The sequence below is a fragment of the Polypterus senegalus genome, chromosome 4 (assembly GCF_016835505.1).
Source record: "Polypterus senegalus isolate Bchr_013 chromosome 4, ASM1683550v1, whole genome shotgun sequence".
Taxonomy (NCBI): Eukaryota; Metazoa; Chordata; class Cladistia; order Polypteriformes; family Polypteridae; genus Polypterus; species Polypterus senegalus.
The window spans coordinates 40,025,660-40,044,801 of NC_053157.1; the positions used below are offsets into that span (position 1 = coordinate 40,025,660).

General features: G+C 37.5%; 1 protein-coding gene across 1 annotated transcript in view; it reads left to right on the forward strand.

Annotated features, from left to right (window-relative positions):
- The first annotated feature begins 701 nt into the window (after positions 1-701).
- Positions 702-19,142, forward strand: part of LOC120528530 (meckelin-like) — a 41,651-nt gene continuing 23,210 nt past the window's right edge. Inside the window, exons 1-7 of the mRNA XM_039752706.1 lie at positions 702-707; positions 826-924; positions 1,090-1,188; positions 5,726-5,812; positions 5,903-6,002; positions 6,468-6,607; positions 7,476-7,607. Coding sequence (XP_039608640.1) covers positions 702-707; positions 826-924; positions 1,090-1,188; positions 5,726-5,812; positions 5,903-6,002; positions 6,468-6,607; positions 7,476-7,607 — 663 coding nt within the window. The remainder of the gene's footprint in view (positions 708-825; positions 925-1,089; positions 1,189-5,725; positions 5,813-5,902; positions 6,003-6,467; positions 6,608-7,475; positions 7,608-19,142) is intronic.

Sequence of the window (19,142 nt, forward strand, 5' to 3'; positions counted from 1 at the left end):
CCTACATTTTAGCAACATGTAGGCTGTGTGGTGCTAAGTGATCTCATTAATCCCCAATCACAAATTATGTTGTCAAATCAAGATGACTCAGCTAGACTCGAAGAATGTCAAAATACAGTAAAATCATGCTTAAACATCCTGAGACGATGAGATATCTTGTATAGTTAAAGCAAATATTAAGTTGAAATTATCTTGCAACTTCTATTAGATGATGAACCTTCTGAATCAGACAAACTCTAGGTACACAGAGAAAAATGGAGATGCTTTTAAAATCACCTGAGAACTTGTCTCATTGCTCTCCGCCTACACTGAGTGAAGAGTGCTATACAAAAGGGAACAGAATTGGTTATCACAACTACAAGAAAATTGCTTTTCTCATCATTCAGTTTTGTACACAGAAAATTTTTTTACACTAACATCTACTCAGGCATCCAAGCATATTTTTGAAACATGTAATTCATTATCGTTTTCATATTGTATGGACATGCATGACATTGGTTGGGTTTGTGTGTCACTAACACTGATCTTTTTACAAGATCGATTCCGGATGTTGGAGGTGTACCGTTCTCAGATGCTGTGCTGCGTTCTCTTAAAATATGTAAAGGATGTGCAAATAATTTCAGTCAGACATGAATTAATATTTGGTATCTCTGTTCCTGAAAAATGAAATCTAGCCATGTTTTTAACAAAGACAAAATGTAATGAAGGTAATAAACTCCCTCCAAAATATGTGAAAGATTGCGTAGAATTGAAAAACCTTGAAAGACAGTCACTCAAAAATACTGTAATGTTGGTTCTTCTACAAAGCTCTTTGCCCTTTTGTAGATTGCCCTGGGAGTTCTGGGAAGCCTCGCTCTTTTGTACTCCCTGGTTAAGACTGCTGGTTGGAAAAGACGAGAAGGATCTCCTGGGATTGACCTGCAGGTTGGTACTGAGGGTCAAATTCAAGTATTCTAATAGAATAAAAGAAAGTAATTTAAACTGAAGGTGATGGAAATAAACAAAAATACATTGGAATGCATTACACAGCAACAAGAAAAAGAAAATCTTTTTTTTTTTTACGATAAAATTTTCTGTTTTTTCCTGCAGACTATTGTAAAATTTTTGCTCTTCTATGCTGGAGACTTAGCAAATGTTTTTTTTGCTGTGACTGTTGGAATTGGAGTTTACTGGCTTATTTTTTTCAAAGTGAGTACCATTTTATTAATCTATTCATTATATACATATGGAAATTAAACATATTCAATTTTTTGTGGTTCTTTCAATTTTTTATTTTATTTTATCAAAACAATTTACGCCAAGTATGTCGAATGTCATCACTGTATCAATAAGTATGTTAAATGTCTAAACAGAATTATTATTTACTTCCTCTTAGATATAAATGAATCGGATAGCAAGAGTATTTTTGCAGATGTGCACTGATTGAGATTTTGCAGACATGGTTTACAACTGCATGTACTTGCTGATATCAACCCCAGATTTCATTAGTGGGTCCACCTTATGACTAGACAGTTTAACTACAAGCCAGCAACTTTCAGCTGTGAGTCTTGTCTTTGAATAAAGAGTCCAAGTTAACGAGGCAACTGGTTCCCTTCAAGACTCTTTTTATACCATACCTGGATTACATGAGCACACATGGTTTTCTATAAGCGTCTACCTTCTCTTAGCTTGGATGTTCTGTTTCTTAAGGTACCAAAGGCTTGCCTTTACCCTGTATAATTTGGAAATGCTAGGGGGCTCAGAAATGAGGACGTGGAAGTAGATGTACTAGCATAACTGACTCAATGATCAAGAAAGCCTTTTGGAAAATTCAGTGGGCATCTTCTGGGTTTTGATGGGATCTTATTATTGTTGTGCTAATCATACCTAAAACTGTTCACCAGCATTTACGCCCAAGAGGAGAAGAAACTGAAGAATATGAATATGGGCATAATGGATGTGGATTTAGAAGATGAAACAAAGAAAGTGAATTTATTTTGGAAATGAAGCTTTGGGCTGGTGTGTGTGAGCTCTTGAGAGTGGTGGAGTTCAAAGACTATGGCTACACTCTGGTGAAAAGCACTGACAGAAACTTTGTAGGGAATTGTATAGTAAAATCAAGGGAGATCCATCTGAGGTAGCACCAGCTTTCTGGTCATGAACAAGAATGGAAGAAAACCAAGGAAGATGTGAAAATGTGAGGTTTAAGAAGGACTCTATGATTGGTGAAAAGAGAGAAGGAGTTGGAGAATATACAAGTAAGGAGTAGAAGAAGTAGGGGATTTCCCAAGGGACTAGAGGGTGTGGGTGCTTGGAGAGAAATGAAAAAACTTTGTCATAGAAATAACCCATACAGTGCTGGGGCAATCAGATGGTGGGAGGATGAAGAGCAGGAACCAAGGAGCAATGCCATTTAAGAACTGGACATTTAATGGGCACAGGAGCAGTAAGTTGGAAGATAAAGTGAATAGTGAGGTTAGCTAGAGAAAGAGAAATGGAGGATATGTACAGACTTTAGAAACAGGTTAAGGAGAAAAGTGTCTATATCCTAGCAACTTTACAGCATGCTTGTAAACAATTAGAAATAAATATCAAGAACATTAACTTTGGCAGACATATTTTTAAGTTAACTATTGCACTGATGTTAAATTACTTCCACTAGTTAGACTTTTGGGCAATCTGGAACATTGTCCATATTCATAGCAAAAGGACACAAAACAGTTTTAAGACGTGTCTCATGGCACCTAAAGTCCTGAAAGTGAGATTCAAACTGAATATGAACAATGGCAACATGAGTTGTATATCTGGCAAAGTCCACCCTTCTGTCTAAACACATTTCTTTAAAATGGGGTAAATAAATAGATTTTGCCTGTTGTAACTGATTTAAATTATTGTCAAGTTTGAGTAATGGAAAAAAGATAAGGGATACTAGTGATATTTTATATGCTGTCCCATGCACCAGACTTTTCACCTTGGGGGACAGGTCCTTCAGTACCATGGCTCATAAACCCTTGAATTCTCTTCCCATATCTGTCTGTGATAATTCTTTCCTTCTCTGCTTTCAAATCTCATGTAAAGACTTTTCTCTTCAATGATTATTTCCATCCACTGCTTAGTCTGTTTTTTGTAAAGGAACTTTGGAATTATTAAAGGCAATATATACATGTATCTTATTATTATTACTATTTTCATAGTTTTTAACAATGAAATACTGTATACTGTAACTTGGCAATTACAGAAGGTTATTTTAAGTACTATTTTCGCTCTTTCAGTTTTGTCAGTTATGCCAAACTGACACTAGTGAGAGGCCAACACTAGCAGGATCTAATTCTTCACAGAGTGACTCCTTGACATCAGATAGAAAGGAAAGTTAGATTTCCATCACAACAATCTGGACACAGAATAGTTTTTAAGCCCTAAAGTTGAGTTGAGAGATTCACAATGTTATAACTGCAAACCTGAGTGGATATGTGTTTCTTAATAGTATATGGACTATTAATTAGGTATATATGGTGAGTCCAAAGGTGACTGTTAAATGCAATTGGGACACACTTTAGGGAAAGCCTTGGTAATAGTTAAGTGCACTGCTTAAAACTTGACTGTTGTAAACTGTTGAAAGAAAGGAAGACATTAAAAGCATTGGTCCTTAACTGGGAAACGCTTAAATCTTGACTTTTGGGAAACGAGAATCCCACAATATAGTAAACACAGGCTAACGATGATATATCTTTTGTGATATTCTCATAAATGATTGTAGAGTTTGGGGGCCCTGAGGAAAAGAACTTTTATCTATCAGTGTCTTCTTTTGCCTCCATTTAAGTTTACTAATTATAAAATAGTCCTTCTGCTTTAGAAAGCCAGAATGGGTTAACTACAGTACTTCACATTGCTTGTCTTATTATTGTTTCTGCTTGAGCATGGCAACTGCGGTGAGAAAGAATATTGAGTAATTACTCAATAGTATTATGGTGTTTATGTACAGGAGCTGAAGACTTAGAATAAATAGTAAGTCGTTTTCAAACCCGCTTAGTCCAATCTTAGTCCTTAACAGGGTCATTGGGTAAGGGGTCTGCTTGTGCCTCTCCCAGCTGTCATAGTGCAAAAAGCAGGAACAAAGCCCGGACAGGGCGCCAATCCATCACAGGGCACAGAATAAATAATTTGGTGTGAATATGATGCCTTGGTGTCAGCATGTGTAAATATTTTACATGGGCACTATATCTATTGACTATATTTTTAGGATTTGCCAGGTAAAGTGAAAATGATCTTGGCCTTGAAATATGGCATCACAGCAGAAATGAGAAGCTTGATTGTAATTTGTCATAGAGTTCTGAGTAGTGTTATGTTTGCAAAGCAAGTCTGCCTAAGGACCTTGAGGTTCCTAACCAGATAGGCTTTAATGACCGCTGGGCATTTTTATAAAAAGAATACAGAAATCTCAGTGATTGGCTTTAGAGCCTGATTGAATTTTATTTTTTCTTAGCAGGTAGGGAGCAGAATGTATTTAACAAACTAATTTCATAAAAATCATGCATAACTCAATTTGAGTTATTCCAGTTTCCAAAAGATATATATATATATATATATATGTGGTCACAAAGTAAAACAATATCCTATCGAGTGGTAATGATCATTGCCCGTCTTTGGCCACTAGAGTGATACCTGTACGACTACAAGGCAAATGTGCAAACTTTACAAACAGCCTTGTTAAGTTCAAACCTGAGCATGATACACATTTAAAAAATTTTAGTGAACTGATAAATCACTTTAAAATAATAGAAGACAATTTAATCAAACACAGTGAAAACTACCTTCCAAATATTTCTGATTGAATTTGATGTTATTCTATCCTTTCAGGTCTAGTTCAGTTTTTGTCAAAGCAAAAAAAATTTTGAATTGAGCTAAACAAAGCTGGACAGGTAATTAAAACAAAAAACATTGTTGTATTTGGAATCTAGAGGTGGTTTGATTGTCTTGCAGAGAGGTGGTCTTGTGCTGGTGAGAATTGACAGCCAATCAGCTCTCAACCAGGAATACGATGCGTACATAATGCAGCAATGAAGAACAACAGCATCCTGCAAGAAAAAAAGGAGAGGAAGTGTTTTGGACTGTGCAAATGGAGGAGAGGCTTGTGGAACTTTGGAGCCAGCACAAATAATCTGTTCAGTGTTTTACATTTACTTTTGTGCAGTGCTACTTTTCTTATTTCTCTTCAGTGTTGATTGGCTGCCAGCATGAAGTAAGCATGTTGTGCTCATACAATTGTGCAATGCAACTTTTGGAACTGTGATGAAAAGTTGTTTAATCAAACACACCTACTATGATTCTTACTTGTATAGTCTGACCCTCGGAGGTCAAGAGATTCAGTAACAGTCCTTTAATTCAATGTGCTCGCCATTTAGATGTCAAGTCCTATAGTCCTGCAGCTAAGATTTTATGTGTCTGCTGCTTTTTTTAAAATTTTGTCTGTATTTTGACTCTTGTTTCCTATACATTTGCTTGGATTCTTGTGTATTTCTAATTTGATCAAAGAAAGAGGCAACGAATGAGCCATTAGATCCATAGAGGTCATCTCTAACATAGGATTTTCAGCCTATTAAATAAATAAATAAACTTATTAAATAAATAAATAGCCTAAATGTCTATTTTTGTTTTGTTTCCTCTTATTTTACCTTGCTAATTTAATTAACATAATATAACTGTATATAGTTTATTTTGTTTCATTACTGTCTTGCATTTGTTTCAGGCCCCATCAGCTGTTACCATTCGTTTACCTACTCCTGAGAAAGAATATAATTTTATTACATATGTTTCATGTGCCTTTGCACTAAAGGTATTGTACTCTTTAAAGTACTAGACGTTAAGATTATTTCAGTTTTGTTTAGAAGCTTAGATTTGTTTTCACTGTTCCTTCTTTTTTTAGGTAATCCATCTTCTGCACAAACTTGCGTCACAGTTATCCATAGATATTTTTTTTATTGACTGGGAAAGGCCCAGAGGAAGAGGCTATAGAACTTTACAAGGTAAGACAGCTTGAATTGTATATTTTCCCATTTGGGAGATGGATGTCTGACTTTGTCACAGCTCCGTGGACCTTAGTTATACTTTCTGCCTGAGCTCTCGCCATGCTGTGTGCATTCTGCCCATTCCTAAACACATGCATGGTGCAGTAAGTTACCTGGTAATCTAATTAGATCTGCTGTGAATGAATGTGGGTGTCATTTACACATGTCCCCTTCAGAATAAGCTCCTGTCATCTAATCTACTGAAGATGTCTCTTAACTTTTGAGTTCATCATCTGAATACAATAAACATGCTTTTAAGTTTGTTCAAGGCAAAGAACGTTCATAATAATGAGCTTCTGTTTCTTCTGCTGTAACCTCTATGTATGACTGATGTACTGTATAACATTGTGTATTCCTGGCTGTACAAAAGTAAATAAACTAGTACTCTTTTATTACTCCTATACTGATTTGTGACTTTTGCAGTTGGAACTGAACCTAAAAGTACAATGTCCCCTGTTAGCATTTGGAGAACCTACTTTGTTGCAAATGAGTGGAATGAAATCCAGACCTTACGGAAGACATGTCCAGCGTTTCAGATCATGGCAGTGCTTTTTTTTCTTGAAGTAAGTATAACTTACTTCAAGGCTAATAAATAATGCACAATATGTCACAGGTAACAGGAAAACATTTTTTTATGCTATATACTTCATCTTCCAAGTTTGCTATATGAAGAATATTATCTGTTAATTGTGTTAATTTGTGAAAATAAAAAACTTTTGGCAAGTAATAACATACTTAGTCCATCTATTACATGAATAAAGGAAAGGGAAAAGCTCTTTGGCAGTGAACAAATGAACCACCATTCCTAGCTAGATGCAATCTACAAGCCACGTCCATTCTTTGAAATATCTCATTTTTTGGGTCAACAAAAGAAGAGACGATGAACACTCGATATTAACTGAAAAATGTAAATGATCGTTCTGCCTACATACCTCGTCATGTTTGGTTAACCCTAATACAGTATTTCAAAAGTAGACTTTAGGGTGCCTGGGGTTGCCATTTGCTTTATTAAGATGTTTTATGCGTAGTGTAAAGAAATTCAGCCAGAACTCTCTTACATTTTTTATTGGAAGTCCACTATTATTGGTGTTTCAAACATAAGTAGATGTAAGAGCAGGTTAAAAATGGTGATATTTGCTTCTGATCCACACCTCTTTGCAAGAAAGGAACTCAATGAAACTAGGAAAGAGCAAATATTTCACCTTCTTAAAATTTGAACTACTCTGCAAACGTTCCAGGTATTAAACACTTACACAGTCTTGACATAAAGTTCCTAAAGTCTTCAAGTTTTTGCCAAGGTATTTTTCTCAAAAGTACTGTTAAATTTGGTCAGAGCTTAAACTTTTGAACTATATTTTGTATATTACGTAAGATCTACTTACATAAAATATACTTCCTTGTGCAAATATACTCATAAATCTTCTGTTTCAGGTGGTTCATTTTGAAGATTTGGCCACAGTTAATGCATCTCATGTTCCTATTGTGAAACGTGAAATTCCATGGCATCAGATTCTCCGATATAGTATTGCCTGCACGACATGGCTAACTATTGGCTTTTTACAGGTAGGATCTATTTTTTCCATCAATATCCTTTATTTAAAAAAAAATATATGAGAAAATACATCATGTGGTTCATTAAAGGCATGAAATCTGAAAAATATTTATAAAAGTTTTAAAATCCACCACTAGGCTTTGTGTCTAAAACATTTCTAGCCAAATTTGCAATTTACGAAAGAAAAGAGAAAATTTTAAAACCTCACCCTGAAAGGATTCAGTTGACATATTTTATATTGTAATGTGAACTCCTGGTCCTGGGTTATAGCAATATGACAATTTTGTTCTAACTCATAATTGCCATGTATAATTAGCAAAGTGATATGGATGAGCAACTGGGGACATAAAGGGATTCTGGTTGTGTATTTTCTTGTGTGTTTCATACCTGTTCTCTTTTGGCCAGTCACCTTTGTAGCCCGAATGTTTCTTGGCAATTATGCTGCACAAAGTGAGTTTTGATAATGCAGTTAATAAATATCATTTTTGTTTTTCAGTCTTGTTTTTCCCTTACAAATGAAAATTACAGGTCATTTTGTGTATTAATATTTGCTGTTGTTAATGCTTTGCTACTTTTTGATGTATTTACTATGTGACCTGACATACAGTGGCTTGCAAAAGTATGCAGCCCCTTTGAACTTTTCCACATTTTGTCACATTACAGCCACAAACATGAATCAATTTCATTAGAATTCCACGTGAAAGACCAATACATTTTTTACAAATAAATAACTGCAAAGTGGGGTGTGCGTAATCATTCAGCCCCCTTTGGTCTGAGTGCAGCAAGTTGCCCATAGACATTGCCTGATGAGTGCTAATGACTAAATAGAGTGCACCTGTGTGTAATCTAATGTCAGTACAAATACAGCTGCTCTGTGACGGCCTCAGAGGTTGTCTAAGAGAATATTGGGAGCAACAACACCATGAAGTCCAAAGAACACACCAGACAGGTCAGGGATAAAGTTATTGAGAAATTCAAAGCAGGCTTAGGCTACAAAAAGATTTCCAAAGCCTTGAACATCCCACGGAGCACTGTTCAAGCGATCATTCAGAAATGGAAGGAGTATGGCACAACTGTAAACCTACTAAGACAAGGCCGTTTACCTAAACTCACAGGCCGAACAAGGAAAGCGCTGATCAGAAAAGCAGCTAAGAGGCCCATGGTGACTCTGAACGAGCTGCAGAGATCTACAGCTCAGGTGGGGGAATCTGTCCATAGGACAACTATTAGTCGTGCACTGCAAGTTGGCCTTTATGGAAGAGTGGCAAGAAGAAAACCATTGTTAACAAAAAACCATAGGAAGTCCCATTTGCAGTTTGCCACAAGCCATGTGGGGGACACAGCAAACATGTGGAAGAAGGTGCTCTGGTCAGGTGAGACCAAAATGGAACTTTTTGGCCAAAATGCAAAATGCTATGTGTGGCGGAAAAATAACACTGCACATCGCTCTGAACACACCATCCCCACTGTCAAATATGGTGGTGGCAGCATCATGCTCTGGGGATGCTTCTCTTCAGCAGGGACAGGGAAGCTGGTCAGAGTTGATGGGAAGATGGATGGAGCCAAATACAGGGCAATCTTGGAAGAAAACCTCTTGGAGTCTGCAAAAGACTTGAGACTGGGGTGGAGGTTCACCTTCCAGCAGGACAACGACCCTAAACATAAAGCCAGGGCAACAATGGAATGGTTTAAAACAAAACATATCCATGTGTTAGAATGGCCCAGTCAAAGTCCAGATCTAAATCCAATTGAGAATCTGTGGCAAGATCTGAAAACTTCTGTTCACAAACGCTGTCCATCTAATCTGACTGAGCTGGAGCTGTTTTGCAAAGAAGAATGGACAAGGATTTCAGTCTCTAGATGTGCAAAGCTGGTAGAGACATACCCTAAAAGACTGGCAGCTGTAATTGCAGCAAAAGGTGGTTCTACAAAGTATTGACTCATGGGGCTGAATAATTACGCACACCCCACTTTTCAGTTATTTATTTGTAAAAAATGTTTGGAATCATGTATGATTTTCGTTCCACTTCTCATGTGTACACCACTTTGTATTGGTCTTTCACGTGGAATTCCAATAAAATTGATTCATGTTTGCGGCTGTAATGTGACAAAATGTGGAAAAGTTCAAGGAGGCCGAATACTTTTGCAAGCCCCTGTACTGTTAGCATTAACTATTACTTGTTCTGGTGGACAGAGAGAAGTCGGGTCTTTCCTTTTATGACACCCTTATACCTGCTCAGTTCTGCAGTGGAGTGGATTAGCTTGTAACCTCAAACTTGAAGCACTCACCCCCTTTTAACTTTAGACTGAAAGTGACAGGACAAAAGAAGCAAGCTGTGATAGGCCTTAACCCCACAAATTATTGAAAAACTAAGCTAATTTATCAGCATTGGAAACAGAATGAAATGATCTACTGCAGGCAGTGAGATGTCAAGAAAAATTTTATATCAGCTATATATCTGTCCTGTCTTTAGTATAATACTTCATACTGTATATCACCCAGTGCCCCCCTTGTTGGGTTCATAAGTGCACTGATCCTATACTAATGACATGTAAAAGCCAGGTCACCCTAAATAGGTGGTCACATGTACAGACTGACAAAGACAAAGCTTCATATACAAAAATGTGCATACACATTTACTAAGTACTGGAACAGTTTATGGTGAACAATTAATTTAACACACATCTTTGGGATATGGAAGGAAGATCCACACAGAGACTAGGCTTGATATCATACCTCTGTACCACAGTGCCTACAGTAGCTACAACAAAAATATTGTAAAAATAATCCAACAGACAAAGTGAGACAAAGTGCAGTAATTTATAGAAAATTCAGAAAAACATAATAAGGGGTTTTGGGCATCTGTTTAAATAGCAGAAAACCGAATGCAGACACAAAACATGTAGGAAGAATTATACTTCACAACTGACTGTGGAAAATAGTACATTTCTAGGGAAAGATATATTGACATTGGGAAAGATAAACCTGTTATTTACTTTCTATCTTTATGCTGTAAAGTAGTGAGGAGATGTTTCAGCCTGGTTTCTAATCTACTTTCAGTATTTTTTCCTATATTGACATACTTTCATAAATGTAGCTTTTATTTCCCAGTCCAAAAACTGGGCTATATGTTTGTTCTTTTTAGTACTGTGCTGTTAAAGTGAAGTAGAAAGAAAGTAGAAAGAAAGAAAGAAAGTGTCAAACACAAAACAAAGCTCATAAACCTATTTATAAATTTAGCCTTAACCATTAAAAAAAAGAAAAGTGATACGTTATATATAATAACTAGCAAAATACCCGTGCTTTGCAGCGGCAAAGTATTGCTTTTAAATTTTTATTAAGAAGAAAAGTAAACCTTTTTAAACTGAGGAAAAATATACCAATAATTATTTGTTAAGGATCTCTTTGTTGTCAGTTCGGCACTCCGGTTGTAATATGACCAAGCTGTGCGAGCTTACTCTCGAGCATGCAATGTATTGGCCATGTGAAAAGCAATCTTGCCTCAAATCAATGGCAACCTTTTGTAGGGTCCTTCCCTGAGACTTATTAATTGTCATCGCGAAGCAGAGTCTTACTGGAAATTGGAGGCATTTGAATTGAAAAGGGAGATCAGAGATCAGAGGGTATAACGGGGATGCAAGGAATAATAACTCTCTCCCCGAGCAACTGCCAGTAAAAATAGATGCCTCAATTAGGTTCTTTTGCAGACACGTGACCTGAAGTCTTGTGCCGTTACAAAGTTTCGGTGGTTATCAGTTTTTCAGTAACATTATTGGTGTCCCAAACCTCAAAATTAGATAATACTCAGGAGTGCCTGGAGGATTCAGAGTGTGGAGAAACTCTAGCGACAGCGTGTCTATTAAGTGGTGAATTTTCCTGTGAGTATTTGGCGGCAGCGTCACAAAGTTGTTTCCGCAAGACTGTGTTAGCTGCGGAGCTCAGCTCGGAGCGAAATGAAGTGAATGAAATGAGGTGAATGGGAGGGGAGATGATGACATGACACCCCACCCGCCTTAACTGTCAATCCCTCCACAAACACAGTCTCTCAGATCTCAACTCTCCTTTATATAAATCAGTAAAGGAGAGAGAACTAAACACTAAAGAAAACGAACGGCAAGACCACGCCAGCTGTGGAGCTGAGCTCGGAGCGAAATGAAGTTAATGAAATGACGTGAATGGGAGGGGAGATAATGACATGACTCCCCCACCCGCCTTAACTGTCTATCCTTCCACAAACACAGTCTCTCGGCATGACAAACGCCAGTGGCAGCGTGTCTATGAACTTAATTTAAAGTTAAGCTTTACACCTTGCTTTCCTATTCGTCTGCATAAGCACAGTCCTTCACCAACAATTTTAACTCCATTACAGCAATTTTAACTCAGTTACAAAGTGATCAAAAGTCTCGTTTATACCCTGCGTCTTCTCATTAAACTTGTATCTCGCGAATATCGTATTCGTCGTAGGCATGACAAATGCCAGGGGCAGCGTCTTCATTTGCATAAGCACAGTCCTTCACTCGCGAATATTTAGCAGCAGCATGTCTATTGGATTGCTGCTGATGGACTGCCTTATATGGGCAGGCACTCAATTACGTGGGAGGCGTGATGATGCAGAACGCAACTCCGCCTCACACGGCGACCGAGCTGCAGGCTATGGCCGTATATATGAACGTAAATAGGTTCCAGTTATGACCATTACGCGTAGAATTTCGATATAAAACCTGCTTAACTTTTGTAAGTAAGCTGTAAGGAATGAGCTTGCCAAATTTCAGCCTTCCACCTACACGGGAAGTTGGAGAATTAGTGATGAGTCAGTTAGTGAGTCAGTCAGTCAGTCAGTCAATCAATCAGTGAGGGCTTTGCCATTTATTAGTATAGATAGATAGTTTTTTTGACACTGATCAACAGAAAAAGGCTCTTTAATGTCTAGAGTGACTAGAAACCTCTAAATTATGTGAAAACTAGGTGGCTTCACCCCCTGCTCACTTCGCTCGCCAACCGCTTGTGATTCCCGCCAGCAAATTCACATCTCTCTTGCTCATGTATGTGGATTTCACTTTCACTAAACAACAAAACTTTTAATTCTCGCGGATAGGCCTCTTCATTGGGAAGAAACACTACTTTTCCCTGATGGCAACATGATTTAGACGATCTACAAGTCTCCGACTTAAAGTTTAAAGCCAAACAATATCTACATACTTCTGTCATATCACCTACAACAACAACAACATTTATTTATATAGTACATTTTCATATAAACAGTAGCTCAAAGTGCTTTACATAATAAAGAATAGAAAAATAAAAGACACAATAAGAAAACAAAATAAGTCAACATTAATTAACATAGAATTAGAGTAAGGTCCAATGGCCAGGGGAGACAGAAAAAAAAAAAAACTCCAGACGGCTGGAGAAAAATAAAATCTGTAGGGATTCCAGACCATAGACTGCCCAGTCCCTCTGGGCATTCTACCTAACATAAATGAAACAGTCCTCTTTGGATTTAGGGTTCTCACGGAAGGACTTGATGATGATGGTCACGTAGACTTCTGCCTTTTAATCCATCCATCATTGTTGGAGCATCATGAAGCTTTGAGTAGGTGGAGGTGGCGCAGGCCACCACCACAAAGAAACCGGAAAAAGAAACAGAAAGAGAGTAGGGGTCAGTACGATTTTAGAGCCACCATGAATAGTTATTATGATGAATTGAACATATAGAGTATCAGGATTAAGTTAAATTAAGTTAAATGAAGTTATAAAAGGCCATGTTAAAGTAATGTGTTTTCAGCAGTGTTTTAAAGTGCTCTACTGTATCAGCCTGGCGAATTCCTATTGGCAGGCTATTCCAGATTTTAGGTGCATAGCAGCAGAAGGCTGCCTCACCACTTCTTTTAAGCTTTGTTCTTGGAATTCTAAGGAGACACTCATTTGAGGATCTGAGGTTACGATTTGGAATATAAGGTGTCAGACATTCCGATATATAAGATGGGGAGATTATTTAAGGCTTTATAAACCATAAGCAGAATTTTAAAGTCAATCCTGAATGACACAGGTAACCAGTGTAGTGACATTAAAACTGGAGAAATGTGTTCGGATTTTCTTTTCCTAGTTAGGATTCTAGCAGCTGCATTCTGCACTAGTTGCAAACGATTTATGTCTTTTTTGGGTAGTCCTGAGAGGAGTGCGTTACAGTAATCTAGTCGACTGAAAACAAAGCGTGAACTAATTTCTCAGCATCTTTCAGATATAAGAGGTCTAACTTTACTATGTTTCTTAAGAGAAAAATGCTGTCCTAGTGATCTGATTAATATGCGATTTAAAATTCAGATTACAGTCAACAATTACCCCTAAGCTTTTTACCTCCGTCTTGACTTTTAATCCTAATGTATCCAGTTTATTTCTAATAGCCTCATTGTATCCATTATTGCTAATCACTAAGATTTCAGTTTTCTCTTTATTTAACTTGAGAAAATTACTATTCATCCATTCTGAGATACAAGTCAGACATTGTGTTAGTGAATCAAGAGAATCGGGTCATCAGGTGCTATTGATAAGTACAGCTGTGTGTCATCAGCATAGCTGTGGTAGCTCACGTTGTGCCCTGAGATAATCTGACCTAACGGAAGCATGTAGATTGAGAATAACAGCGGACCCAGGATAGAGCCTTGTGGAACACCATATGGATATCATGTGTCTTGAGTTGTAATTACCACAACTAACAAAAATTTTCTCCCTGTCAGGTAGGATTCAAACCAATTTAAGACACTGCCAGAGAGGCCCACCCATTGACTAAGGCGATTTCTAAGAATATTATGATCAATGGTGTCAAATGCAGCACTCAGATCTAAGAGGATGAGAACAGATAAATGGCCTCTGTCTGCATTCACCGCAAATCATTTACTACTTTAACGAGTGCAGTTTCTGTGCTGTGATTTGTTCTAAAACCCGACTGAAATTTATCAAGAATAGCATGTTTATTTAGGTGGTCATTTAACTGCATAATGACTGCCTTCTCCAGAACTTTACTTAAGAAAGGCAGGTTAGAGATGGGTCTAAAATTTTCAAGAGCGAGGGTCAAGATTATGTTTCTTAAGAAGGGATTTAACTACAGCAGTCTGGGTAGACCCCTGTATCTAATGACGAATTTACTATGTCAAGAACATTATCAATTAGCACGCCCGATACTTCTTTGAAAAACCTTGTTGGTATCGGGTCAAGGACGAGGTGGAGGGTTTTAATTGAGATATTATTTTTGTAAATCAGGTAAATCTATCCTAGTGAAAGAGTTTAATTTGTTTATAACAGGATGCTGGGGTTTAGGAGGATCCTTAGTGTTGGAGGGATATACTATGTTATTTCTAATATCATTAATTTTTGATTGAAAATACAGCGATAGCCTCACAGGTTTTACTGGAAGTACTTAGGAGGCATTCCTTTGAGTTACCTGGGTTTAGCAGGCGATCAATTGTATATATAAATCAATTTATAATATTATATAGCTGTACCTCTCAAGACGGACAGTGTTATTGTATTCTGTTATTTTAACTTTTAATATTTCATAGTGGATAGTAAGTTTAGTCTTCCTCCATTGACGCTCAGCTCTACGGCATGTTCTCTTTAAATCAGACACTCTTTGGGTCTTCCATGGTATAACAATGCTAGAATATTTTTACTGTCTTTTCAGGTGCAACTATGTCAACAGCAGCTCTCACTTTAGTATTAAATCTTTCCACCTTACTATTTACATTATCCTCACTATTATAGTTGGCACTATAAACGGACTGATTGCTTAGAATGTTTGTAAGTTTTAAAGCTGCTGATGAGTCAAAGAAGCGTTTTTTAACAATATGCTTCTCATGAGTGTTTTTTATCATTATTTCTATATTAAAAAGTAGAAGAAAATGGTCTGATAGACCGATATCAATGATCTGTTTTATATCAACTTTCAGTCCTTTAGTAATCACTAAGTCTAACGTATGACCTGCTTTATGTGTAGGCTGATTTATGAGTTGTCTCAAATCAAAAGAATCCAGGAGGTTCATAAATTCTTTTACTTTTAGATCACACTGATTATCTATATGAAAATTAAAGTCGCCAACTATTAGGAGTGTGTCATAGTTAGTAATTAAAATTGACATTAAGTCAAAGAATTCCTCAAAAAAAGACGCGTTGAATTTTGGAGGTCTATACACGGATAATACTAGAACTTGAGAATCTCCATGGATAACAACGGCGAGATACTCAAAGGACTTGAACTTACCAAAACTGACATCTTTACATTTTAACTGGCTCGAGTAAATGTTTGCCAAGCCGCCCCCCCTTTTTCCCTGGCGGTCTGCACGAGTAAAACTGTAATCCGGGAGGCAGATTGATTAAAACAGCGCCGTCTGAGTTAAGCCACGTTTCACTTAGTGCAATAAAATCTATTTTTTTATCACTAATAAGATCGTTGATAAAAAACGTTTTGTTAGTTAAAGCTCTAGCTCTATGTCCATATATTCAATCTCTTTTCGCTTTTACCTTTTCATCAATAGTACATTGAATTTTGATTCCATGTTTGGAATTACATTGTGACAATGCAACATATAACTGCCAGTGAATGAATATCGTTTTTCTTTCTACAAGAAATGTGTCTGACAATAACATTCACACAAATGAGAAATGATTGAACTGTGTGCGTGGTTATGTGGGCATGGCTTTTTTAAATCTCTTTACAAAAGCTCTTGTCCCGTGGGGCTTGAAATTTTCTCTTGTGGGATTTCACTTTCACCAAATAACAAATCTTTTAATTCTTTCATTATGAAGAAACACTACTGTTTTTTTTTTCCCTGATGGCAACACGAATTAAATGATCTACAAGTCTCCGACTTAAAGCTTAAATCCAAACAATATATTCGATCTCTTTTCGATGTTCCATTATTTCACAGAGTAATAATTTCCATTTATTTGCATTATTGCGATCTTTACTATCCTTTTTTTGAGACTTTCCAATTTTTGTACTTCCATTATCTCTGACTTGTGCTGCATGTGTACCATGCCAACGTATTTGAATTCTTTACGACATTCTACTTTGTCATCTACCTTCCAAGATTTTGTTTATAAAGAAATATAAATTATAAATAAATACAAATCGATACAATTACAAATACAATTATACATTTAAAAAATACAAATCTAAATTAATTACAAATATAAAAGACAAAATACTTCATTCCATAAGTAGTCAACCTCCTACTATTTAGTCTTTAATAGATGAACCATTGGCAACCATGGCAGTCATAAGTCTTTGAGGACAGGTCTCTATCAGCTTTGCAAATCTGGTGTGAGAATCAGCCTCGACAGGGACAGACACCAAGACAGCAGTCCAAAATACACACGTTTATTTTCCAAAATACGTACAGTGCACCAATCACTCACAGTCCTTCGCTCTTTTAATCTTTTCTTTTATTATTTTCTTGCCGCCTCCACTCCTCTCTCGTAAGCTTCGTCTCGCTCCCTCTCAACTCCGGCTCCTCGACTGGAGTGAGTCAGCTCCTTTTATGCAGTACCCAGATGTACTCCATGTGCTTCTTGATGATCTTACTGCAGAACTTCTGGGTGTGGTGGAAGTGCTGCCTGAGCACCTGGAAGCACACCACGTGTATTTGCCTCCTAGCCTAGCAGCACTCCCTGTTGTGGTGCAAGTGCTGCCGTCCATGACTCTGGGAATATTTGGGTGGACCCTGGTAGTGGCCATTGTGCCCCAACTGGGTGGAGCTTCCCAGCTCCAAATGTGTGGCCCACCTGCGAACCAGAGGGGTTGCCCTCTCATGTCCCAGGGAAGGTATTGGTCTCTCCCAGTCCTTCCAGCTTCCAGGCCTCCCAACTGCACAGACGCCCCAGCCGTCTGTCACACTGGATATCTTTTTATAAGACACTGTGTAATTCAAAGGCAGAACACAGGGGCTGCTTACATAAATAGAGAACAAAATTTAAAGATATGAAATCCATGTACTTTGTGCACCTCAAGGCACGCGGATGAATTAACAAAAGAGTGTTTTTAATGTCTTTGAAATCACTTGCACTTCCTTATTATAAGTGCATACAGTGGATTTCGTATTCAGTCCCTTCACTTTCTGCACACTTCACAGTGTTGTATATTTAATTTTAAATGCATAATTCACCCCATAAAGAAAAAGGTAAAAACATTTTTTTCAAAAAAGTTTGTAAATGTATTCAAAATTAAAAAACTGAAATCTCTTAGTCATGCAAGTATTTAGACCCTTTGCTGTGGCATTCCACATTGCAGTTAGGTGCATCCTGTTTACTTTAGTTCTCCTTGAGATGTGTCTAGAACAAAATTATATTTGTGGCAAACTGAATTGATTAGACATCACGTAGAAAGGCACACACCTGTGTATATAATATCCCACACTGCCTGTCAGGTCAAAAACCAAGCCATTCATTTTAAGGAACTCTGTAGACTTCCATGATACAATTGTGGTGAGGCATAGATCAGAGCAAGGGGATAAAACCATTTCTAAAGCTTTGACTGTTCCTAGGAGCACAGCGACCTCAATAATTGTGAAACTGAAGAAGTTTGGAACCAACCGACTCTTCCTACATTTTACTGAGCCAAACTGAGTAACCAGAAGGGCCCAAGTCATGTACGTGATCAAAAACATAATAGTTACTCCAACAAGCTTCAGATGTCCTTTACTGAGATTGGAGAACCTGTTGGGAGGATGGTACTATCTCAGCAGCATCCAGTCAATCAGGCACTTATGGTATAGTGGCTAGACAGAAGCCTCTCAAGTAAAAGGCATATGACAGTTTAAAGGACTCTGAGAGTATCTCTTTGAGCAGAACTCCAAGCACTATATCTTGCAAAGGCCAGGTACTGCTTATCACCTGCCTAATGCCATCCCTATGGTGAATCACTGTGGTGGGTAGCACCATGCTATGTGTGTGCTTATCAGCAGTGGAAGTATGTATGTAGCCAAATACAGAGGGGTCCTTGAAAAAACCTTGTCCAGAGTGTCCTCAAACTGAGGAGATGGTTCACCTTTTAGCATGACAATGACTCACAGCATACTTTCAAGACAAAGTCGGAATGGCTTCAGGATAAATCTTTAACTATCTTTGACTGGCCCAGCAAAAGTCAGAGCTTAAACACAATATCTGTGTAGAGATCTGAAGATGGTTATTTTCAGATGCTTCTCATCCAGTCTGAAAGTGTCTGAGTGGATCCGCAAGGAAGAATGTGAAGAATCTGCAATAAATTGGTCAAAGCATCAATCCCCAAGGATCACCATGTCTAACTATGGACAGGAATGAGGGAATGCTGTCTTCAGACTTGTGAATTAAACCAAGTAAAATAGTATGACATAGTTTAACTAAATTCTCGAGACTGTGTAGCAGACACAGAAATTAGAAACTTTAACATCTTTTGTAACATAAAAACTAAATGATCTTGCAAAAAGAAGACTAGTGAGATGGGGCCACTAAGAGACCTATGATAACTCTAGAGATGTTACAAGCTGCAGTGGCTGAGATTGGAGAGACAACT